Source organism: Oncorhynchus mykiss, chromosome 6, assembly GCF_057628025.1.
Source record: "Oncorhynchus mykiss isolate SJ-2025 chromosome 6, ASM5762802v1, whole genome shotgun sequence".
In the NCBI taxonomy this organism is placed as follows: Eukaryota; Metazoa; Chordata; class Actinopteri; order Salmoniformes; family Salmonidae; genus Oncorhynchus; species Oncorhynchus mykiss.
The window spans coordinates 82,105,955-82,130,000 of NC_143027.1; the positions used below are offsets into that span (position 1 = coordinate 82,105,955).

Consider the following 24,046-nt stretch of genomic DNA (forward strand, 5'->3'; position numbering starts at 1 on the left):
TATTGATGATTCAAAAGGAAACTGATGCAATGTATGTGATACAAGATAAATATCTGAATTTAGATTGATCCTGCAAACTAATAGGACTTACAAATGTCCTCCAGCACTTAGCAGTTTTACTGCTATATTACAAAAATATATAAAGAGCAGGACAATGATAGTAACAAGTTTACTAATACTAATTACATTGACTTGACCCGTAGTTTTACATAGACACACAGAGCACACGGTGGTAATAATATATGTTGTACAGACTTTTAGTTAGTGTATTAGATAGCCTCTACATTTCTCTCTCCCCCCTAGGACTCACTCTTGTTTTTTTAACCTTTATTTAACTAGGCAGGTCAGTTAAGAACACATTCTTATTTTCAATGACGGCCTAGGAACAGTGGGTTAACTGCCTTGTTCAGGGGCAGAACGACAGATTTGTACCTTGTCAGCTCAGGGATTCGATCTTGCAACCTTCCGGTGACTAGAATTATTATTTTATTTTGTATTCTTGTTTGTTAAAGCTAGCTATTGTTAGTAAGGTTTACCTGTGCCAAAATGTAGCTATTTATCATCCTACAGCCCATCTACTTTTGATTTTTTTTAAATGGTTAGCCAACATGTTGTGAGCACTTTTACATCCAAAACCTATGTTCTCACGGCGTTCTCTTGTCCAGCAGTGTGGTTGGAACGCCTAATGGCAATCAAATTGCAGTATTGAATCAGAATACATATAGAATTGTGATACGTATAGAATCACACTGCATATCGTATTAGCACCTAAGTACCATGATATATCGTATCGTGAGGTCTCTGGCAATTTCCAGCCCTACCAATTAGATGCCTAGTATGCCCTCACCTGTACACAAGTGGACCAGGACCACCTGTCAGAGAACTTTCCTTACTCAACATGTGCACACGCACAATACCAACTACACACTACTCTTACCTAAACAGGAAGACTGCAGTCAAATCACTTGTGTATCTTCTAAGTAAACTCTACCCAAAAAGATGGAAAATGTCAGGTGGAGAAGGACAGTAACCAAAGCTTGCATGTAAATATTTATTTGGGCTTATCCAAGAAACCTTAATTTCAGCTTAAAAATAGAAATAAACTCAGCAAAAAAAGAAACATCCCTTTTTCAGGACCCTGTCTTTCAAAGATAATTTGTAAAAATCCAAATAACTTCACAGATCTTCATTTTAAAGGGTTTAAACACTGTATCCCATGCTTGTTCAATGAACCATAAACAATTAATGAACATGCACCAGTGGAACGGCCGTTAAGACACTAACAGCTTACAGATGGTATGCAATTACGGTCACAGTTAAGAAAACTTAGGACACTAAAGGCCTTTATACTGACTCTGAAAAACACCAAAATAAAGATGCCCAGGGTCCCTGCTCATCTGCGTGAACGTGCCTTAGGCATGCTGCAAGGAGGCATGAGGACTGCAGATGTTGCCAGGGCAATAAATGGCAAAGTCTGTACTGTGAGACACTTAAGACAGCGCTACAGGGAGACAGGACAGACAGCTGCTCGTCCTCGCAGTGGCAGACCACGTGTAACAACACCTGCACATGATCGGTACATCTGAACATCATACCTGCGGGACAGGTACAGGATGGCATCAACAACTGCCCGAGTTACACCAGGAATGCACAATCCCTCCATCAGTGCCCAGACTGTCCACAATAGGCTGAGAGAGGCTGGACTGAGGGCTTGTAGGCCTGTTGTAAGACAGGACCTCACCAGACATCACCGGCAACAACGTCGCCTATGGGCACAAATCCACCATCACTGGACCAGACAGGACTGCCAAAAAGTCCTCTTCACTGATAAGTCGCGGTTTTGTATCACTGGGGGTGATGGTCAGATTTGCGTTATCATCGAAGGAATGATTGTTACACCGAGGCCTGTACTCTGGAGCGTGATCGATTTGGAGGTGGAGGGTCCGTCGTGGTCTGGGGTGGTGTGTCACAGCATCATCAGACTGAGCTTGTTGTCATTGCAGGCAATCTCAACGCTGTGCGTTACAGGGAAGATATTCTCCTCCCTCCTGTGGTACCCTTCCTGCAGACTCATCCTGACATAACCCTCCAGCATGACAATACCACCAGCCACACTGCTCATTCTGTGCGTGGTTTCCTGCAAGACAGGAATGTCAGTGTTCTGCAATGGCCAGAGAAGAGCCCAGATCTCAATCCCATTGAGCACGTCTGGGACCTGTTGGATCGGAGGGTGAGGGCTAGGGCTAGGGCTAGGGCCATTCCCCCCAGAAATGAGGAAGAGATGCACTGCAGTACTTAATGCAGCTGGTGGCCACACCAGATACTGACTGTTACTTTTGATTTTGACCCCCCCCCCCCCCCCCCTTTGTTCAGGGACACATTATTCCATTTCTGTTAGTCACATGTCTGTGGAACTTGTTTAGTTTATGTCTCAGTTGTTGAATCTTGTTATGTTCATACAAATATATACACATGTTAAGTTTGCTGAAAATAAACGCAGTTGACAGTGAAAGGACGTTTATTTTTTTGCTGAGTTTAGCACATTTTTTGCTCATCAATTTTGACATTGCCATTTGCGTTCTCTGGTTTTCTAGGAACAGACATGTCCGCAGTGGTTTAACAGTACCCAATTGTCAAACTTGAGTAAAAGTAAAGATACCTTAAAAGATAATGTCTCAAGTAAAAGTGAAAGTCACCCAGTAAAATACTACTTGAATAAAAGTCTAAAAGTATTTGGTTTTGAATATACTTAGGAAACAAAAGTAAAAATATAAATCATTTTAAATTCCTTATAATAATCAGCTGAGACGGCACAATGTTTTTTTATATTTTTTATACGGAAAGCCAGAGGCACACTTCAACAGTCAGACATAATTTACAAACTAAGCATTTGTGTTTAGTGAGTCTGCCAGATCAGAGGCAGTAGGGATGACCAGGGATGTTCTCTTGATAAGTGTGTGAATTAGACAATTTTCCTGTCCTGCTAAGCATTCAACGAGTACTTTTGGGTGTCAGGGAAATGTATTGGAGTAAAAGTCTTCAAAAATATAAATAATAAAGTTAAGTACAGATACCCCAAAAACGACTTAAGTAGTACTTTAAAGTATTTTTACTAAAGTACTTTACACCACTGGACATACATAAGGTTTACATCCTACAAAAAAGGTCTGTGTGTAAATGAGTGTGACCACTTCGGATATGAATTGATGCTGGTCTTTCTATGCTGTATCTGTTACAAGCCTCAGAAAGGATGTCTGAGTCGGCCTGCTGTGTGGCAGTTCAAGCGCATTCTTTATTCCTTTCCCAAATATTGTCTTGTTCAATCATGTCCCAATTCAATTACATATTTCTCATTCAACTTCAATACATCAGCTAGAATAATTATTCACAGTAAACATCATAACATTCATTCATTGACATTTGACCTTCTCTTCTGTGATGCTGTAAGAAGCTCTCTGTATAGATGAGAGTTATTTTCAAGCTTGTGTTGCTTTCTCAGGTGGGCTGGCAGTCTTTTGACAAATTCATGACAGCCTGTCATGGGGCAAGGCCTGGAGTGATGGTTGTTTTTAGCCTTGCTGCTGCTGTCACCATGTCTGCTTGGTGCTCCGAGACCAAATGTGTTGACTGCAGACTGGGCCTCCTCTCTGCCCCACTCATGGACCTGCCGCAGGTGACGAGGTAGGTGAATGACGGTGACTTGACAGCCATCCACCGGACACCTCTTTCGTCCTCTCCTTTGTGTTTTGTGTTTGTTTTCCTTTCTTTTGAGTCTTTGGTCCACACCTGTAAACATATTTAACAACAAAGAAGAGAACATGGTTATGATGGAGACGGGTGATGATGTTGGAATTAATATGAGGAAGGTTTGCTCTGCTAGGGACCTGGTGCATCTAAATGGTCAAAAGAGGATCTTCAGGATAAAGGAAAGAAACATGGTGAGTGCTGGATGCTGCCAACTTGGTATTTGCTTTAAAAAATCCACTTTTCCACCACATTAGTACCAATGATTTTTATATAGCTACATCATTGATAGGTAATAGGGAGAGGCTACGGTACCTATTGGATAGTTGGTTTCTTTGGGCTCTTTAATCCGTTGATCTTGGTGGTTTTCAGCAGAAAATGTCACCGTCTGCAACAATATAACCGAATCTGAACTCATAGTAGCAAGTTGCATACTGTAAACAGCAAAGTGCATTGACTAGGTACAGTTCTCCAAACAGTTGTTCTCTCCAGTCATGTCTTGAGATACGGTGCCCTCTATTTACTTGTTCGTAGTGAAACAAAGATTCGCAACATCCCATCCGCACATCCGGAAACAAACCAAGGTAATGTTCATAGCTAGCTAAAATTGATAGAGCATTTTTTGTATATTTTACATTTTTAAATCGTCAAAATCGTCCAATAACCTATAAGGTAACGGTATATACATTTGGTTTTAATGACTGTCGTCGTCCTTATTGCCATTTACAGTTAATCATGGTGTGACTACTAAATCAGCTGATAACTACAGTATGCTAACGTTAGCTCTCGAAAACTCTTCTCTGTATGTTGGTTTTCAGGGTTTCAGGTGTTAAACCCGCATTTGTCTCAATGTAAACAAAAATTCGACGCTCTGTTTTAACGTTTAGAAAAGTAAATAATAATCGCGTTCAACCCGGTTTTCGAAACGTATATTTCATTTCAGTGAGAAATAATTTGTTCAAATAAAAAATATACACTATACTGTAGCTGGCCCTGTTCCACGATTAGCCAAAAGGATTAGCCCCCTCATTTGAAACTTGTGCCCCTTCAGTTTTTGTTGTAATGTCTCTATATAAAAATATTTTAAAATTATTGAGTGACAGGTTGGCACAAAATCTGTATCTATGCTGCATTGTCAGCACAATAGACAGAGCCCACTGCTGTGTGTGTGTGTGTAGGGGCACCTGGTCTCAGATAATTTCTTATTATTTTGTATTTAAATCCGAGACATTCCATTTAGTTATATTAGTTATATTTCGTATGGTATGCATTCATTTGTGGATGTCCATCAACCATTTCGTATGATATTTGACAAATTATAATTCATATTATATTTTAGGAATTTGCAAAACATATAATATATTACTAGCGAATTCTAGCTAGGTGGCTAACGTTAGCTAGCTCGTTGTCATTGTGAAGCTACCCACTCTGCAAATAAGTCAATTCAATGTATATTCCACATTGGTTCAATTTAATTGAAATGACGTGGAAACAGTGTTAATTGAATTAGAGTGTGCCCAGTGGGTAGCCCATCACAGCTGGATTGTATTTTCCAGGGAGGTGAATGGTTGGGCAGGTGTGTCACTCTGTTCCACCTCAGGCCCCATGGCTCACAGTGTCAGGAGAGATGCCCCTGAGCTCCCTGACTTCTCTCTGCTCAAGAGGCTGGCCAGGGACCAGCTCATTTACCTACTGGAACAGGTAGGACTACTCCACTCATCTTCCCCCCACTCAGGTTATCAATTGTCTTGTGTCTCAGTATCCACAAGTACTCACACAAGTCATGGATCCTATTAAAGGTGTAAAGCCTGGGTCAGTTTCCCAGACAGTCCTGGTCCTGGACTAAAAATCTGTTTCAATTGAGATTCTATAGGCTTAATCTGTGCCTGGGAAAGCATCCCTCTATGTTTCTGTAATGTATATTAGTCTCTACTGCTGGTAGCAATCCTAAATTCCTCTTCTGGGGATTGATTAGGTATATTCATCATCATACTGCATTTTTACTCCGCTGGTTTAAAGCTACCTGGGAGGAAGGACCTGTTCATTGAGGCAGATTTGATGAGCCCCCTAGACCGCATTGCTAATGTCACAACACTAAAGGTACATGTCATTGTTATGTTTCTGAATATTGCTGTATACCATATTGATTGCCTGTCCTTACATATATCAGTTTACCAGGTTACAATGAGGTTCAGTCCTATACAATCTTTGTCACCCTTCTCCTTGTAGCAACATGATGTGGACAAGCTTTACAAAGTGGAACACAAACCCATTGTCAGCACCTCAGATCAGTAAGTAGCAAATCCGATTGTAGTTCCATAGATCTGCTTCTCTTTTATTGTCTTGGAGGAACAAGTATCACCACCATAACAATGTTGTAACACCGCCATAACAATGTTGTAACACAGCCGTAACAATGTTGTAACACAGCCGTAACAATGTTGTAACACAGCCATAACAATGTTGTAACACAGCCATAACAATGTTGTAACACAGCCATAACAATGTTGTAACACAGCCATAACAATGTTGTAACACAGCCATAACAATGTTGTAACACCGCCATAACAATGTTGTAACACCGCCATAACAATGTTGTAACACCGCCATAACAATGTTGTAACACCGCCATAACAATGTTGTAACACAGCCATAACAATGTTGTAACACAGCCATAACAATGTTGTAACACAGCCATAACAATGTTGTAACACAGCCATAACAATGTTGTAACACCGCCATAACAATGTTGTAACACAGCCATAACAATGTTGTAACACCGCCATAACAATGTTGTAACACAGCCATAACAATGTTGTAACACAGCCATAACAATGTTGTAACACCGCCATAACAATGTTGTAACACAGCCATAACAATGTTGTAACACCGCCATAACAATGTTGTAACACAGCCATAACAATGTTGTAACACCGCCATCACAATGTGCCTTCCTTGACAGACTATGCTTCCTGATCCGCCCAAGAATAAAAACTGTCAAGTGGATATGTGGTAAGTAGAATGGTGGCACCCTGATTCATATTGTATGTCATTAAAGTGTAATTCTTGGGATGCCAATGCAGTGAAAGATTAAGTTAGCAACGCTAGTCCCTTCCAGAGAAATGAATGACTGTATTACTGTCGTCCCAGACTTTGAAATGCCTTGTCTTTTCTGGATCAGTGGTATTATCGACAGTGTTTCTGGAGTACGTTGTGTTACTGTGCAAACAAAGGCTTCTGATTTAATGTCCTTGATCGGGAAGACAATGAGGGAAATCACTCTGTTATGAGTTTGATTTATTCTTGCTCACAGATCAACTGAAAAAATGCAAAATTTACATGACTAATAATTGCAAAACACTCATTTAAATACATAACACATAATACATTACATAAATAGAATACAGAACACTTGAAACATTACAGGACATTTTTTAGAATGGAAATTGAAATATTAAAATGTGATTGTAAAACAACAAAAAAATTGAGGGGGGAAATCATTAAAGAGGTAGAGTTATTATACAGTCTGACAGCAGTGAGTAGAGTGCCGTTTCCCAGGTGGTTTGTACGGGCAGTTATACAGGACGGTTCGTGGCTGTTTCTTATATCCACTGACAAATTGGTTTCTTTTTCCAGATGTGGTCAATGCAGACAAAGCATTTGGGAGATTCAGAAGATACAAGATCATATTTAGCCCTCAGAAGGTGATTATTATGTAGTTATTGTATACTCTCTGCAATAAAACAATTATATTTGTTTTCTTTGCTCATTCTTCTCTCGCTTTCCGTGTCTCTTACAGTTTTATGCATGCAAGAACCTTTTGGAGGAGCAGGGAATCTTTGGTGGTAGGTGTATTTTGATATTTCATATTCATATTTTGGTATTCCAGATGTTTGAATGTTAACAGACACTTTTTCACTCCCTTGTGAAGATGTGACTACTGACGAGTGGTCATTCTACCTCCTGCCCCTGGACGATGACATCATTAGCTTGGAGCTTCCGGAATTCTTCAGAGACTACTTCTTGGTAATGATAGACAGTAGTGCTGATGGGAGCTGTATTTAGGAATATCAGTCCCACTTTATGATGCAAAAATTATGGATTTACATGTAGTTACATAAGCAGGTACAGTGTAATAACAAATTAGTAACACATTTTGGCATATAACTAACAACCTAGTACTGGGACTAGCGTGGTTATATTCATAGTGCTAATTATTTTGCTAACAAGCATGACCTGTGTGTCCACAGGAGGGAGACCAGCGCTGGGTGAGAACAGCGGGTAGTGCCCTGCATCTCCTACACTCTGTCTACGGCCCCTTCTCTAAGGTGTATGGGATCGGACGATGCTCCAAGGTAAGATCAGCTCAGTACATCAACACTCTTTAATGTACTTTTGTATACCGCAATTCAGCGTTTAGCTGCCTTGTATACTGAATTAAAACAAAGCTAAAATACATCTGGGATTATGATTCTAGATGGTACTGAATGAATGATTTATTATGGGTGCCAGTCTGTTTATGTTTCAGCCAACCAGTCTTTGTCGTGTTCATCAAGGTAGAGCTGTATGTTGTTGAATGCAGACACAGTCAGAAATCAGCACCGGTACAGATGATTTAGATTTTCAAACACCATGATTTAGACGAGATTCATAGAGTATGTGTTAACAGTATGTCTGGTCTCTTGCCCGGTTCAGATGGCGTATGAATCGTGGAGGGAGCAGGTGGAGGAGGGGGAACAGAGAGCGCGTCAAGCGGAGATCGGAAATGTGTTTCTCATTGACAGAGGTAGATCTTTCTTGAACTGTGAATCACGGCAGTTGTGACGTTTGTCTTATTTGTTGCTCTCATTTTTTTACATTTTAAATCAGACTAACGTATGAAAATGTGGATTTGGAATGGAATTCTCCTTTAAGTATAACAATAGGGTGATACTTGTCATAATAATAGCTGATATCATACTAATGTTTTCTCTCTTTGCAGATGTGGACCTTGTGACTCCTCTGTGTTCCCAGGTTGTCTATGAAGGACTTGTCGATGATATTTTCAGAATTAAATGTGGTAAGCAATGATATTTGCTCTGATTACAGTCCCTACTTTGAAATAGCTATACTGCAAATAATGTGGTCTTTATATATTGTGTCCTAGTCAAGGACCACACACACTGAAGCCTCTTATTGCTGTATACCATTACAGTTACAATGCATAAAATGGCATTAAGATCTTATTGCATGTCCTTTGTCTGTATGGAATTCAAATCCATCTCTTTGTCCTATAGGATGTGTGGAGTTTTGTCCAGATGTCACCTCCTCTGACAAGAGTATAAAAGTGATGCTAAACTCTCAAGATAAGGTTGGCCTTTTAGAAGTATAACACGGTTGAATTGATATCATTTCCCCATCACTGGTTTAAGGATGACAGTCTCACTGGAATTTGTGCGTGCTTCTATCTCAGGTTTTTAACGAGATCAGGAACGAGCATTTCTCCCAGGTGTTTGGCTTCCTAAGTCAAAAGGCCCGAAACCTCCAGACTGCATATGATGTGAGTGTTTCATTCTGACCATATTTGGGCCGTTGTGCTTCCAATTTATTTGTTTACCTTTATTTGCTAGGTATGGTAAGCTGATTGACAGCACATTTATAATTTCCAACAATTCCCCCCTGTTGAAGTGTTGCCCTGCGTGGATGTATAATATTTGTCTTAAATGTCCTCTTAGAGCTTTCTTTACATCAAAGAGTAGAAGTTCATGTTTGACGATTATTCATCTCTCTCCGTCTTTGTCATTACAGAAGCGTAGTGGAATGGACATTAAACAGATGAAGACGTTTGTGTCGGAGGAGCTGAAAGGGTTAAAACAGGAGCATCGGCTCCTCAGTCTGCGTGAGTATTGAGTCTCTACTTCCCCAGAGTCAAATGAATTGGTTGAGACCATTTTTATGTCTGCGTGCATTTTGAAGGAAGTTGTTAACTGGTGTTAGCGCAATTTATTTGTTGTTTTTATTTAACTTGGCAAGTCAGTTAAGAACAAATTCTTATTTACAATAACGGGCTACCCCGGCCAAACCCTCCCCTAACCCGGACGACGCTGGGCCAATTGTGTGCCGCCCTATGGGACTCCTGGTTACGGCCGGTTGTGATACAGCATGGGATCGAACCCGGGTCTGTAGTGATGCCTCTAGCACTGCGATGCAGCCTTAGACCGCTGCACCACACAAGATCCTAGGAATGAATGGAAGTCTATGGTAACTGCTAGTATGCTATTAGATACCAAAGACTTTCAGTCATTGCGCTAACACTAGTTAACATTGGCTTGAGAAACTACCTCTTAACTTCCTTCATACTGGATGTAGAGACATACAATTGGTATCCATGAGTTCATCAGACTGTGAGGAAGTAGATAAAGGGCTTCATTGCAAAAATCCTGAAGTATCCCTTTAAAAAGACATGTCTCTCTTCAGATATTGGTGCCAGTGAGTCGATGATGAAGAAGAAAACGAAGCAGGACTTCCAAGAGCTGTTGAAGACAGAGCACTGTAATATTACATTACATAGGCTATACTGTACTTTGAGGCATATGTTTTTTCCCCATATGAATCCCATTTCCTGCATTGCATAATAACTGATACTTATTTCCCCACCCGACAGCCTTACTGGAGGGGTTTGAAATCCGTGAATGTATTTCCTACATAGAGGAGCATATCAATAGACAGGTGAGATTGTTTGGAAGATAATGGTACCATAGAAATATAATGAATAGAAAGGGCGTCTCCATTCAAGTCAATGATGTCATAATGGGTGGACTGGTAGCCATTCTGAGTGTACCCATGAGTTTACCAGTCAAATTGCCAGGGGTAGAGACTCCAAACCCGTTCTATTCATTATATTTCTATGAATGCTACATGCATAGAGGTAATCATAGTGATAAGTCGGCCCAATAAGATTTATATTGCAGGTTGTGTTCATCAATCATCCTGGCACATAATTGTTCTCTCCAACCACATCAAACTGTAAACCTTGTTACCAGGTACCACACTGGAGGAAGCTATCGTCCACCTTATTGTGTTATCATCCACCTTATTGTGTTATCATCCACCTTATTGTGTTATCATCCACCTTAGGTCTCTATGGTGGAAAGTATGAGACTCCTTTGTCTGCTGTCTCTCACAGAAAACGGTGAGACTTCACAGAGATGTTTTTTAACCAAACACATTAAAATATAATTTATCTCATGATAAGATTCTTATTCCTTTTAAATCAGCTGTTTATATTTTCCTTCAGGCCTCCTTCCCAAAGATTATCGGTCATTAAAAGCCCAGTTTCTACAGGTGGGTTCTGGTATCATAGGTATTGTTTTAAATTATATCTAGCACTGGTTGGGAAAAACTGGTTGCAATGATATCAGGCTGACATCTTTTGTGATGTCATGGTCATGTTGTGTACTAGTTGGAAGAAAAAACATTTTAGTGACCAGAAATAATGACCTCTCCCAGTCCCAGATATCTTGACGTTGTCAGGAAAAAAGACGTCTATACAACCAACCATTTTACAACCACAAAATGATGACATCCCAGACCAAATTTTGCCCGCTAGTGTGTTACTGTGTAACATTGTCAGTGTAATGTGCATTTAGACTGGATTCCTTCTGTATCTTTGTATTTCCATTGTTATTTTGTTGGAGCCTTTTCCTTGTTACATAGTTCTGTGTCCTATTTCCTCTCTCAGAGTTATGGCATTGAACACCTACTGACGTTTTCCAACCTGAAGCAGCTAGGCCTGCTGGTGGAGCAGCAGCCTGGAGAGACCCTCACTGTCATGGAGAGCAGAGTGGGCAAACTGGTCAACGACAAAACCGCAGGTCAGATACAGGCTGGTCCCAATACCGTTACTGTATTTAATACAGGCTGGGTCCCAATGCCGTTACTGTATTTAATACAGGCTGGGTCCCAATACTGTTACTGTTTTTAATACAGGCTGGGTCCCAATACCGTTACTGTATTTAATACAGGCCGGGTCCCAATACTGTTACTGTATTTAATACAGGCTGGGTCCCAATACTGTTACTATATTTAATACAGGCTGGGTCCCAATACTGTTACTATATTTAATACAGGCCGGGTCCCAATACTGTTACTGTATTTAATACAGGCCGGGTCCCAATACTGTTACTGTTTTTAATACAGGCTGGGTCCCAATACTGTTACTGTATTTAATACAGGCTGATTCCCAATACTGTTACTGTATTTAATACAGGCTGGGTCCCAATACTGTTACTGTATTTAATACAGGCTGGGTCCCAATACGGTTACAAATTTAATACAGGCTGGGTCCCAATACTGTTACTATATTTAATACAGGCTGGGTCCCAATACCGTTACTGTATTTAATACAGGCTGGGTCCCAATACCGTTACTGTATTTAATACAGGCTGGGTCCTAATACTGTTACTGTATATAACTACTTTGTTTTTCTCCTCGTTTCCTTTCCTGAGTGACCACCACTAATTGATGAAGTGTCTGAATAGGTTTCTTTAACCTGTCAAGTCATTGTAATAAGGAATTGGGATAAGGAAATTAAGCTAATTAAGAATAGTGAGAGACTGACTGATCTGAACCAAGTGAGGGTACAGTGATTTACATTTTTGAGACTACTACTAGCCACAAAATATACATCATAGATATACTGTACTTTAGAGTCCTGACAATGACAAGATGCTCTGCAAAATATCAGCACTTGAACCTTTCAACATGTTCTATTTTAGGAAAGCTGACTGATGCCTTCTCCTCCCTGGCCAAGAAGAGCAATTTCCGTGCCTTGGGCAGGAGGCTCAATCTGGTATGTAGTCTTTTAATTTAATTAACAAAGCAATTACCATATTAAAAACATACCCATGTATTGAGTTACTTTAACTTCATGAAATTTCACTAAACATTATAGGGCGGATTCGTGTACACAGATTAAGCCTAATCCTGGATTCTCCATGAAATTTAGTTTTTAGTTCAGGACTAGGCTGGGAAATGGACAGGAAACTGTGTTTTTAGTTCAGGACTAGGCTGGGAAATGGCCAGGAAACTGTGTTTTTAGTTCAGCACTAGGCTGGGAAATGGCCAGGAAACTGTGTTTTTAGTTCAGCACTAGGCTAGGAAATGGCCAGGAAACTGTGTTTTTAGTTCAGCACTAGGCTGGGAAATGGCCAGGAAACTGTGTTTTTAGTTCAGGACTAGGCTGGGAAATGGCCAGGAAACAGGGTCCCAAACGATTTTGGCTGCGACCCGTTTTTGACATAAATAAAAAGTTGACCCCACCATGTCAAAAAACGAATGTTATCAACGGCAAATGTTTACATTTTGGCTATGACAGTCTATTATAAATCAGTCTGAAATACTGACAAAAGTACAGTCAATCTGAAGGAAATCTGGTTTGAAGTGACTAAAATGCACCAGGAAAGGTATAAGTTCAGAAGATCATCAGACAATAATGTTGTCTGATCTTCAGTTTGATTTAGTGCCTGGTCTTGTCCAGTCTGTTTTAATGAGTCCTGCGTGGCTTGTGGGCATTGTGGAGGGAAACAGAAGATACATACGTGTTCCTGAGAGTCTAATCTTACAGTAATGGGGTCATAATATTTTGTATCTTGAACCATTTAAAAGATTGAGGCACATTTGTAGGAAGAAAACAGAAACCTATGTTTATTACAACGGTATCTAGTGGCTACCGGAGGTTTCTGACAAAACCCTGGTTCTAAGAACCAAGAGCGATTTTCTTTATATATAGTTTGGGAAACACTGCCCTAAATTAACTCCATAACCAAACAGTATTGCAATGAAACCGGATGTCCTTACTATATCTATATCAAGGTGCCCAAGTCAGATGAAGAGTATGACCTCCGTGTCCCTCGAGACATGGCCTATATCTTCAGTGGAGCCTACATTCCTTTGAGCTGCAAACTCATCGAACAGGTATGTGGACTCCAATATGAATGAACTCATGGATACTAAGACAGAAGTGTGGTTTCAATTAGTGATATAATAAAAAGTATTCCTCTTGTGCTACGTCTGCAGGTATTGGAGCGTGATGGCTGGACAGGGCTCGAGGAAGTCACCCGCATGCTCAACGGACATGAATTTGCAGTCACAGGTAAGACAAGTGGGCTTGACATTCACACTGAAATGTATGTAAAAGGCACTTTTGAATGGAAAGTCCATTGAGGAAAGGGGAACACGCAGAGCATTCCAGTTCTTTATTTTCTCCCCCCCCCTCTCAGCAGGGAGTAACGGATCAGACGCAAGGGTGAAGACCGATTCCCAGCGTATCATCCTAGTCATGTTCCTGGGTGGGTGCACCTTCTCAGAGATCTCAGCACTACGCTTCCTGGGCAGAGAGAAAGGTAAGGAAGGCTTTATATTGGGATTCTGGAAGGTGGTGGTACTAGAAATTTAGCAGTGTGCCAATGTAGGGAACAGCAGAAGTCTTGAGAGGTGGGCCAGTAACCAGAGGGTTGCCGGTTCGAATCCCAATGCTGACAGGGAAAATGTAGAGGGTGTGAGCTAAGGAAATATATATTCATGCCCCTATTTCTACCTCTATTTCTCCTAGGTTATACATTTATTGTGGTGGCTACATAGTTTACAATACATGTTTTATATAGGTCAAGCGGGTTCTACATAATTACTTTGTACCGTTGAAAAAGAGACCTTGGCTCTCAATTGGGATTCTCGGTATAAATACAAGTTGAATAAAAGTGGATAATGTGTTCTCTCTATGGTGTTTCTAGGTCTTAAATTCATTGTGGTGACCACAGCTATCACAAACAGTGCCAGACTTCTGGAGTCTATGTTGGACAACCATGCATGAGTCCTGGGGTCTTTCTATCATTGCCAATGGAAGCATCCAGCTTGTGGTCCAAGACATCATGTGGACACATACAGATGACTTTTTGGACAATTTGCATCAACAATATGACAACAAGCTACATGCTTGCACCTGTTATTCAGAGTCTTGTATTGGAAGCAGTCACTGTCTAGGATAGATCTGATTCATAAAAAAATGGATTGACGTTGGAATATATTCCATCATAGTGCTATACCAACTGCAAAAGGTGTACAAAGAATGTTGTTTTCTGTCCACAGTACAAAATAAATATTATGTTTTATTTGTTGTCTGTGATTTATAATAAATTATATTTATTTACCTGTAGGTAAATAACCTGTAGGTAAATAAACAATGACGTCTGTGTACGGTGACATTTGAAAGCATGTCTGTCACTTTACCGGTAACAACTGTTCGTTTTCTTAAATCCACGCCCTTGCGCATGCGCACATTGTACCACCATGTCTAGACTATGACATAATGGCCGTCCTCAACCAATGAGAAACAAGACCGCAATTTGATGCATATTTTTGAATCGGACAGAAACGGCTTGACTTGAGAGAGACTTAACACAGGCAAAGCTGAAGGACAGAGATCTGAGAATTTATGAGAAGTTTTGCTGCAAGCTTCAACACAACTGACTTAATTACTGGGACATCACGATGAGGAAGAGGCAAGTGAATTGTATTTGTAAAAAATATTGCATTTGGCATGCAGAATTGAAATGTCAAGCTAGCTGTTAGCTAATTTAACAGCAGCAGTGTTTTGTGACTAACGTTATACCTAGCTACCTATATAGAAATTGCAAGGTTACTGAAGATTATGAGTTTGCTAACTAAATCAACATTTTAGCAAACGTTAGATGTCAATTTGCCAGGAATGACTGACGTTAGGCAAGGCAGTCATTCACAGACTAGGCTGCGAGCACGTTAGCTAACGTTACTGTCTGTAATACCACAGATATAACATATTTGATTGTACTATACTGTAACATTAACAGTTAACGACTGGGTGTGTCTGCAAAGCTGAATGAAGGATGGACTGCTGTGTGTTATCAATTCAAAGACTGATAAATTACAATAGCAGGACGACATTGACAATAACGTTAATGCTGCCATGCTAGTCCAAAAATTAAACATGTTTATATATGTCCCCGGCCCATTCCAGTGAGGTGCTCGCAGCCGAGTCTGTGGCTTGCCTGAATAAAGCTCTCTGCCACTTGAAGGACATCTGGGAAGAGATAGGAATACCAGAAGACCAAAGACTACAGAGAACCAATGTGGTCAAGAATCACATCAAGGTGAGTCAGAACAAATTGACACTCAAGCATAGAGTGTAATTATTCTCCAATAAACAACATTCTCAAAGCCGTGACACCTGTCTGTGCACCTGCTGTAGCTAGTTAACTAGCTATTTCTGCTCCAGGGCGTCTGGTGAAGAGCTAGAACAGTAGCTAGCTAACCTACTTTTGAGGGGTGTGTTGCTAGGCTACATCACACTAATGCCCTATCTATTTAGTCTGCTAAATGTGAGATTTCTATATGTAGCTAATTCACAAGTATGTATTCCTTCCTATATGTGGACTGACTAGTCATTTCTGCACATCTCTCATCAGGGTTTGTTAGACATGATGATAACAGAGGAGGAGTCTCTTAGGACCAGACTGTTGAGCAGCATCGAAGCCTGTCGCAAACAACTGGATACCCTGTGCTTGGAACTGCAGTTACCCCCATTTGAGGTAAGCATCCTAACAGTTTCTAACAGGGTCTGCAAAGTTTGACTAGTATGCAAATGACATAACACATAGAAATATAATGACTGGTGGATAGGGATTCAAATCAATGTCTCACTCAAATTGCCATGGTCTGATTGGCTTTGTCCTTTCTAGTAATTATATTTCTAGGATAAAGCATGTACGGCTTACTATGATGATTTATGGACTTATTGCTGTCCATTTCGTGAAGATGAGTGGATGGAGAAAAAAAGGCTCTTATGGAAAAGAAGGGAATGAGGCCATTCCAGTTTAGATAAGTCCATTTTCAAATTTGAAGATTTCTTTGGATAAGTCTTCCAGGGTTGGGGCCAATTCAGGATGTAAACTGAAATTCTCTTTTCAGTTTACTTCCTGAATACTCAAAATGTAAATAGCATTAAGCCCAACCCTGGTGCCTTCCCTGGGTACAGATCTGGGATCATTTTCCCCTCCTCAATACTCACCTTAACCATTAGTGGGGGAAATACAGTGTCTAGGGGCAATTTCACCCAATACCTTTTCTCTCACCAGGAGGAGCGGGGCGTCACCATGCTGCAGCAGGAGAAGGAGATCCGGACCCAGGTGGAGATGTTGGTGAAGGAGCGGACCCAGAGGATGCAGCAGCTGAAGGCCTTGATGGAGCGCGACCAGGACCTATCTGACACTCTGTGTTCGGACCCCTACGCCCTCGACCCTAACGCCGTGCCCTCCCTGGAGCAGCTGGACGGCTTCCGCCAGCACATCGTCAGCCAGACCACAGAGAAGGTGGATAGGGATTTGTAATAAAAGCAGACCCTGGATTCACATACCAGTAGTATTTGTTTAAAAAAACATAATGTAGCTGCACTTGATTGCGTTTACCTGGCGCAATGGAACTAATGGGATAGTCCCAAAGGAGCAAACCCCAAACCACATCATGCAGGCTCAATCAAATACTCAAAGGATTTGAAAGAAAACATGTTATTTGAACGTAGATGTGAATGATGGTGCATACTTCCTGCTCCTGGAGAGCTGCTGTTTGTTCTGCCATTTTGTTTCAGCCCGGCACTTATTTGCTGATTCAACTACTCTCCGTCTTTAATCTAGATTCATGATTAGTTGAATTGTTTGTAGTAAAGACAAAAAAGGTTGGCCGTTGATTCTGCGCCTCACTTAGAGAAAATAATATTGGGGGGAAAACACTGATGTAAACTAATATACACATTTGAGGAGATCCCTAACAGCATATCTCTCTGTCTGTGGCCAGGAGCGGCGGCATGCTGAGTTTGTGGGCATCAAGAGGCAGATCATCCTGTGCATGGACGACCTGGACCAGCTGCCAGAGACCAGCTTCGAGAAGGACATCATCTGTGAGGACCAGGAGGCCTTCTGCCTGTCCAAAGACAACATTGCCTCACTCAAACTCCTTCTCGGCCAAGTGAGAATGGAACTAATCCAATATGTTTGAGATGATGGTTTGAGCGATACTTTGCCATGTCTGTGCAGAATGAACAAAGTTGATCTGCTCACCATCACAATACAGTAGAAAACCAGTCGACCTACACGCATTACATTTCTACATTTCAACAATACTGTATCAGTTCATTATCACTTCACTATAGATCATGTAAATATCTTCATTTGCATTTTGTTGCTAATATCTGTCATTGGCCGTGTTCCAGGTCTTTATTGCAGTCGCGCCCCATGTAAAGACAATACAGATGTCCTAGAACGTGCCCATTTCCATAGTGCTCCTTTACTGACCGTCCCGTGTCTATGTTGTTCTGTCTAGCTAGAGGAGAGGAAGGCAGAGAACCAGGCGGTGTGTGAGGCTCACAGGGAGAAGATCCAGGAGCTGTGGCACAGACTGCAGGTGCCCCAGGAGGAGAGAGAGCTCTTCTCAGAGCACATGGTCGTCTCCAAGAAGAAGAACCTGGATGCTGTCAGTGAACACACTTAGCTTATGTCTCAAATGGCACCCTAATCCCTTTCTAGTGCACTTATTTTGATCAAAGCCCAATGAACAAATGTTGACCATGTCCCTTACTTTCCTAAATATTCTGAAATAACTGTTTTTATTTCTTTTTGAAAGATAAGCTTGAAATGGGCTTGGTCTAATTGACTCAATAACTTAAAACACATATCTAAGTTTAGCTTTCTTAATGAACCAGAAAGTCAGTAGATGTTTATGATGTTAAAACAAAAAAAGGTTATCTAATTGATCCTGCTTTGTAGTATGTATACCCCTCTGGTTTGTACCCTGGCTAGTCACCATTGTCTCCAGTACTCTATCTGCCATTCTAAAGCTGTTTCTAAACAAGGTCTGTCTATTAATCAAGAAAATGTTAGAATCAAAGAACCAAATTGTTCTCTCTTCTTTTACGCACCTCAGTTGGAGGCAGAGGGCAGGCGACTGATGGAGCTCAAACAACTGAACATGCGAAACGTTACTGAAGCCATCCGCTCAGAGATCGCAGTGCTCTGGGAGAAATGCTTCTTCAGCAGGGATCAGCAACAGGCCTTTGTGCCCTATTATAGCAGTAAGTTGGGTTTTAGGGTTTTGATTACAGGTTAAACACAAGCTTTGGTAGACCAATCAATGAATGAAGACTCAGATAAGTCTTTCTAGTGAACAATGTGTTTTATGATTGTTAACTTATTAATCACATACCCGGTGCATCACATACCCAGGCATTTAGTTTTCCCTTTTGAAAAGGCAAAAGAAAAATCGATGTGACTTACTGATTTTAATAGTACATTTAATTATTTGTTTTTCCCTCCTTCAGATGATTTTACAGAGCAGCTGTTGGGGCTGCACGAAGCTGAGATCCTGAGGCTGAAGCAGCACTATGAAGAACACAAGGAGCTGTTTGAGGGGGTTCAACGCTGGGAGGAGAGCTGGAGACTCTTCCTGGAACTAGAGGTTAGCAGTGGAGAAGCACCGTGGAAACATTTTAGTCATTCAGCAGACGCTCTTATCCAGAGAGACTTGCAGTTAGTGCATTCATCTTAAAATAGCTAGGTGAGACAACCACATATCACAGTTGTAGTTCGTACATTTTTCTCAATAAAGACATTATCAGCAAAGTTGGTTCTAGGAGGAAAAGACAAGTGCAATCATCTTCTTTTTTTTATGGGCTTTAAAGGGATAGTTAACTTTAAGAAAATGTTTATTGCTTATTTTTGAATTACCTAGGCTGTTTTATCCAAACAATTTTGAAGTTAAATAACATAACATTTTCATTTTGAATTATAAAAAAATATTTGTACAAATGACTTGATTATTTTTTGGGGAGCCTTACCGTTATTAGCCCATACAAACGCATTAAATAACAAATTCACTACATAGAACAACAGCTAGTACCCCCATAAAATCTAAAATAGGTTGTTCTGAAGTGTCTAAGAGATATAAGAAAGGTCAGCAAACATTTGTTGTTGTTATTATTATTATTATATATATTTTCTTACGTGTTTGTATACCTATGGAGTAACACATATGGAATTGTGTAGTAACCAAAATACTGTTAAACAAAAATATATTGCAGATTCTTCCAAGTAGCCACCCTTTGCCTTGATGACAGCTTTGCACACTCTTGGCATTCTCTCAACCAGCTTCATGAGGAATGCTTTTCCAACAGTCTTGAAGGAGTTCCCAGATATGCTGAGCACATGTTGGCTGCTTTTCCTTCACTTCACGGTCCAACTCATCCCAAACCATCTCAATTGGGTTGAGGTCGGGTGATTGTGGAGGCCAGGTTATCTGATGCAGCACTCCATCACTCTCCTTGGTCAAATAGCCCTCACAATCTGGAGGTGTGTTGGGTCATTGTCCAGTTGAAAAACAAATGATAGTCCCACTAAGCGTATACCAGATGGGATGGCGTATCGCTGCAGAATGCTGTGGTAGCCATGATGGTTAAGTGTTTCTTGAATTCTAAATAAATTACTGACAACGTCACCAGCAAAGCACCATCACACCACCTCCATGCTTCACGGTTGGAACCACACATGTGGAGATCATCCGTTCACCTACTCTGCGTCTCACGAAGATGCAGCGGTTGGAACCAAAAATCTTACATTTGGACTCATCAGACCAAAGGACAGATTTCCACTGGTCTAATGTCCATTGCTTGTGTTTCTTGGCCCAATAAAGTATCTTCTTCTTATTGGTGTCCTTTAGTAGTGTTTTCTTTGCAGCAATTTGACCATGAAGGCCTGATTCACGCAGTCCTGTGAACAGTTGATGTTGAGATGTGTCTGTTACTTGAACTCTGTGAAGCATTTATTTGGGCTGCAATCTGAGGTGCAGTTAACTCTAATGAACTTAACTCTGGGTCTTCCTTTCCTGTGGAAGTCCTCATTAGAGCCAGTTTCATCATAGCGCTTGATGGTTGTTGCGACAGCACTTGAAGAAACTTTAAAAGTTCTTGAAATTTTCCGCATTGACTGACCTCCATGTCTTTAATGATGGACAGTTGTTTTACTTTGCTTATTTTAGCTATTCTGGCCATAATATGGACTTGGTCTTTTACCAAATAGGGCTATCTTGTGTATAACACCCCTACCTTGTCGCAACACAACTGATTGGCTCAAAGTCATGAACTTTTAACAAGGCACACCTGTTAATTGAAATGCATTCCAGGTGACTACCTCATGAAGCTGGTTGAGAGAATGCCAAGAGTGTGCAAAGCTGTCATCAAGGCAAAGGGTGGCTACTTTGAAGAATCTCAAATGTCAAATGCATTTGACACTTTTCTGGTTACTACATGATTCCATGTGTTATTTCATAGTTTTGATAGCTTCACTATTATTCTACAATGTAGAAAATAGTAAAAATAATGAGTAGGTGTGTCAACTTTTGACTGGTACTCTACTTTAATTAAAAAAATTGTCACCCGGTACCGAGGGACATTCAGATGAGGCCTGTGGGTGTCCTAGAGCAACACGACCAATGTACTTTATACAGGGCTACTAGTGTGTAGCCCAAACTGTTCGGCCAGTATAGACAGAAGTTGGCAGATCGTCTGTACCGACTTCAGATGAGTCCCAAGATGCTTGTGGGGGTCGTGGAGCAAAAATGTTTCCAAAGAGGGGTCATGATAGTTTGTAGGCAAAACCGTTTGGACGCTACAGACGATTTTGTGCAAAGACCCATTTTCGGTATGTCTCATGGTCTGACAAACACCGCTCTGTCACCTTTCACCCCAAATGCAAGAAGTGTTACTTAGGCGGATGCAGTGGATTGAGACACATCCAATGCACAAAAAAACATCTCTAGCTTAAATTGACCAACACATTTTTTTTGTGTGTGTGGATTTTTGTAGTATGCTAATTTAGATTTCCAAGGAGGCACAGTCATCAACCTTAGGGGGGTTTAACCCCTGGCATGACCTTTTTATCCCCACAGAAAAAAGCCACAGACCCCTCCAGGTTCACCAACAGAGGAGGGAATCTGCTGAAAGAGGAGAAACAGAAAGCCGAGCTCCACAAAAGCCTGCCCAAGGTAAATCCTTTTGAAAAAGACAGGAGTCTGTATTATTCCCTTGTTAGGAGGGTAGCTACTGTACATACAAACATGACAAGGCTCTGTTTTTTTTACCAGCCGTACATAAAGCTATGCTATATAAACGCATACTATACTGTAAAACACTTGGCTATATCCCTATATTTTTGTTTTGTTTGTCCAGCTGGAGAAGAAGCTGAAGGCTCAGATTGATGTGTGGGAGCAGGAGCAGGCCAGGGAGTTCCTGGTGAATGGACAGAAGTTCCTGCAGTTTGTAGAGGAGCAGTGGGAGCTGCACCGCATCGAGAAAGAGAATGAGAAGCTGGAGAGGGTAAAGACATGGCTACTCATTTGAGGGCAGAATCCTAACTTGAGAGATACAGTATTGGTCCTCTTTCCTGGACCCAGATCAAACCTAGTCCTGGACTAAGAAGCATGACCAAAGAAGTGTTTTTCAGTCCAGGATTAGGTTTCATTTGTATCTGGGAAACCAGACCTATCATTTGTTACACACTTGTCTCAAGTTAGGGTTAGGTCTGTGCAGCTAAAAGCTTACTTTGTTACAATACTTTGATCTATATTTTATTGTAACAGCAACTGAAAAAGAGCAAGCAGATTGAGGTGGATATGCTGTATGGGACAGCTGTCCGGACGCCTACCAAAAGGAGATTCCTTGGCACAACTACCCCCAGCAAAGCACGAAAGGTACCACTCCAGTGACTTTGCTGCTGCTCTTTCTAGCCTTCATACTCATGGAACAATTGCGTGGCCCAATCTTAGCCTGGGTATCCAGTCTGTTTCTGGACTGCCTATGTTTGTATGACAAAGGTGGCTAAAGCAGAAACAAGACTGGACACCCAGGCTAACACAATCACTGGCTTGTGTTTTAAATAGTTGCGCATTAATAACGTGAGCTTTTGGCATCACTAACTAACTCTGTCTGTGTGTTCTCTCCAGTTCAATGGCACCACCTCCAGCCTCTCTAGTGCCAACTCTAACAGCACCATGCGCTCAGCCTATGGCGGAACTGTCTGCCACTCACCCTCCCGCCCCCCTCTGTCAGTCAACAAGGTCAATGAAGCATGTTTGTACAACAACTAACTACACTGAAAAAATATCTATAATCTATAATATCTATATATCTGCAACAATTTCAAGGATTTTACAGAGTTACAGTTCAAATAAGGAAATCAGTCAATTGAAATAAATTAATTAGGCAGTAGTCTATAGATTTCACATGACTGGCAATACAGATATGCATCTGTTGGTCACAGACACCCTAGAAAAACAGTCAGTATCAGGTGTGACCACCATTTTCCTCATGCAATGCAACACATTTATTTCGCATAGAGTTGATCAGGCTGTTGATTGTGGAATGTTATCCCACTCCTCTTCAATGGCTGTGTGAAGTTGCTGGATATTGGCGGGAGCTGGAACACTCTGTTGTACATGTCAATCCAGAGCATCCCAAACATGCTCAATGGGTGACATGTTTGTTAAGTATGCAGTCCGTGGAAGAACTGGGATATTTTCAGCTTTCATGAATTGTGTACCGACTCTTGCAACATTCTCTTGCTGAATGGCACGCCAATCATCACGGTATCTCTGCATTCAAATTGCCATCGATAAAATGAAATTGTGTTCGTTGTCTATAGCTTATGCCTACTATTACCATAACCCCACCTCCACCATGGGGCACTCTGATCACAACATTGACATCAGCAATCCGCTCGCCAACACAACGCCATACACACACACACTGCCTGCCATCTGCCCGGTACAGTTGAAACCGGGATTCATACGTGAAGAGCACACTTCTCCAATGTGCCAGTGGCCATAGAAGGTGAGCATTTGTCCAATGAAGTCAGTTTCGATGCCGAACTGCAGTCCGGTCAAGACCCTAGTCCTGGGCTGGCGTGGTTACACATGGTCTGTGGTTGTGAGGCCGGTTGGACGTACTGCCAAATTCTCTAAAACGACGTTGGAGGCAGTTTATGGTAGAGAAATTAACATTAAATTCTCAGGTAACAGCTCTGGTTGACATTCCTGCAGTCACCGTTCCAATTGCACACTCCCTCAACATGAGACATCTGTGGCATTGTGTTGTGACTATTTTTTGAGAGAAATAAGCTTTTTGTGCATATGGACAATTTCTGCAATCTTTTATTTCAGCTCATGAAACATGGGACCTACACTTTACATG

At 41.1% G+C, this 24,046-nt stretch overlaps 2 protein-coding genes, 1 long non-coding RNA gene and 1 pseudogene across 14 annotated transcripts in view; 3 read left to right on the forward strand and 1 right to left on the reverse strand.

The window, feature by feature from the left end:
• The first annotated feature begins 1,376 nt into the window (after nt 1-1,376).
• LOC149983128 (uncharacterized) lies at nt 1,377-2,084 on the forward strand (annotated as a pseudogene).
• A 732-nt stretch (nt 2,085-2,816) lies between these two features.
• On the reverse strand, nt 2,817-4,197 carry LOC118944434 (uncharacterized). Its single transcript, XR_005039697.2, has 2 exons — nt 4,060-4,197; nt 2,817-3,786 (listed from the first exon to the last, which is right to left on the reverse strand). It is a non-coding gene; the product is annotated as an uncharacterized LOC118944434 (long non-coding RNA).
• Nucleotides 4,198-4,234: 37 nt separating this feature from the next.
• On the forward strand, nt 4,235-14,891 carry LOC110526664 (vacuolar protein sorting-associated protein 33B). Of its 8 annotated transcripts, none has more exons than XM_090239093.1 (24): nt 4,235-4,328; nt 5,301-5,445; nt 5,764-5,844; nt 5,974-6,035; nt 6,707-6,756; nt 7,381-7,448; nt 7,544-7,589; nt 7,676-7,770; nt 7,995-8,099; nt 8,440-8,530; nt 8,726-8,803; nt 9,021-9,094; nt 9,197-9,283; nt 9,532-9,622; nt 10,201-10,275; nt 10,388-10,452; nt 10,861-10,915; nt 11,021-11,067; nt 11,465-11,597; nt 12,501-12,574; nt 13,597-13,698; nt 13,801-13,876; nt 14,004-14,126; nt 14,514-14,891. In XM_090239093.1, the coding sequence occupies exons 2-24, from the start codon at nt 5,350-5,352 to the stop codon at nt 14,591-14,593; spliced, it is 1,854 nt and encodes a 617-aa protein (XP_090095219.1). In that variant the 5' UTR covers nt 4,235-4,328; nt 5,301-5,349; the 3' UTR covers nt 14,594-14,891. The 8 variants fall into 8 exon arrangements, with proteins under 8 accessions (XP_090095219.1, XP_090095221.1, XP_090095223.1 ...); XM_090239095.1 differs by having other exon boundaries at nt 4,275-4,328; nt 14,007-14,126; XM_090239094.1 differs by having other exon boundaries at nt 4,298-4,416.
• An 849-nt stretch (nt 14,892-15,740) lies between these two features.
• The window catches only part of LOC110526676 (protein regulator of cytokinesis 1), an 11,092-nt gene continuing 2,786 nt past the window's right edge, over nt 15,741-24,046 (forward strand). For 3 of the 5 annotated variants that reach the window (XM_036981156.2, XM_036981157.2, XM_036981160.2), the window contains exons 1-11: nt 15,741-15,908; nt 16,224-16,346; nt 16,893-17,126; nt 17,608-17,778; nt 18,133-18,282; nt 18,733-18,880; nt 19,127-19,263; nt 21,748-21,843; nt 22,028-22,174; nt 22,438-22,548; nt 22,801-22,914. In XM_036981156.2, the coding sequence (XP_036837051.2) occupies nt 15,756-15,908; nt 16,224-16,346; nt 16,893-17,126; nt 17,608-17,778; nt 18,133-18,282; nt 18,733-18,880; nt 19,127-19,263; nt 21,748-21,843; nt 22,028-22,174; nt 22,438-22,548; nt 22,801-22,914 (1,584 nt within the window). In that variant the 5' untranslated portion in view covers nt 15,741-15,755. The remainder of the gene's footprint in view (nt 15,909-16,223; nt 16,347-16,892; nt 17,127-17,607; nt 17,779-18,132; nt 18,283-18,732; nt 18,881-19,126; nt 19,264-21,747; nt 21,844-22,027; nt 22,175-22,437; nt 22,549-22,800; nt 22,915-24,046) is intronic. The other 2 variants (XM_036981159.2, XM_036981161.2) reach the window with 1 other exon arrangement.

Bases quoted from the DNA above. Each gene is read 5' to 3' on its own strand.
- LOC110526664 (XM_090239093.1), top strand. From the start codon at position 5,350: ATGGCTCACAGTGTCAGGAGAGATGCCCCTGAGCTCCCTGACTTCTCT. The intron at 6,757-7,380 runs GTAAGTAGAATG...TTCTTTTTCCAG, and splicing joins AACTGTCAAGTGGATATGTG to ATGTGGTCAATGCAGACAAA. The intron at 7,590-7,675 runs GTAGGTGTATTT...TCCCTTGTGAAG, and splicing joins GGAGCAGGGAATCTTTGGTG to ATGTGACTACTGACGAGTGG.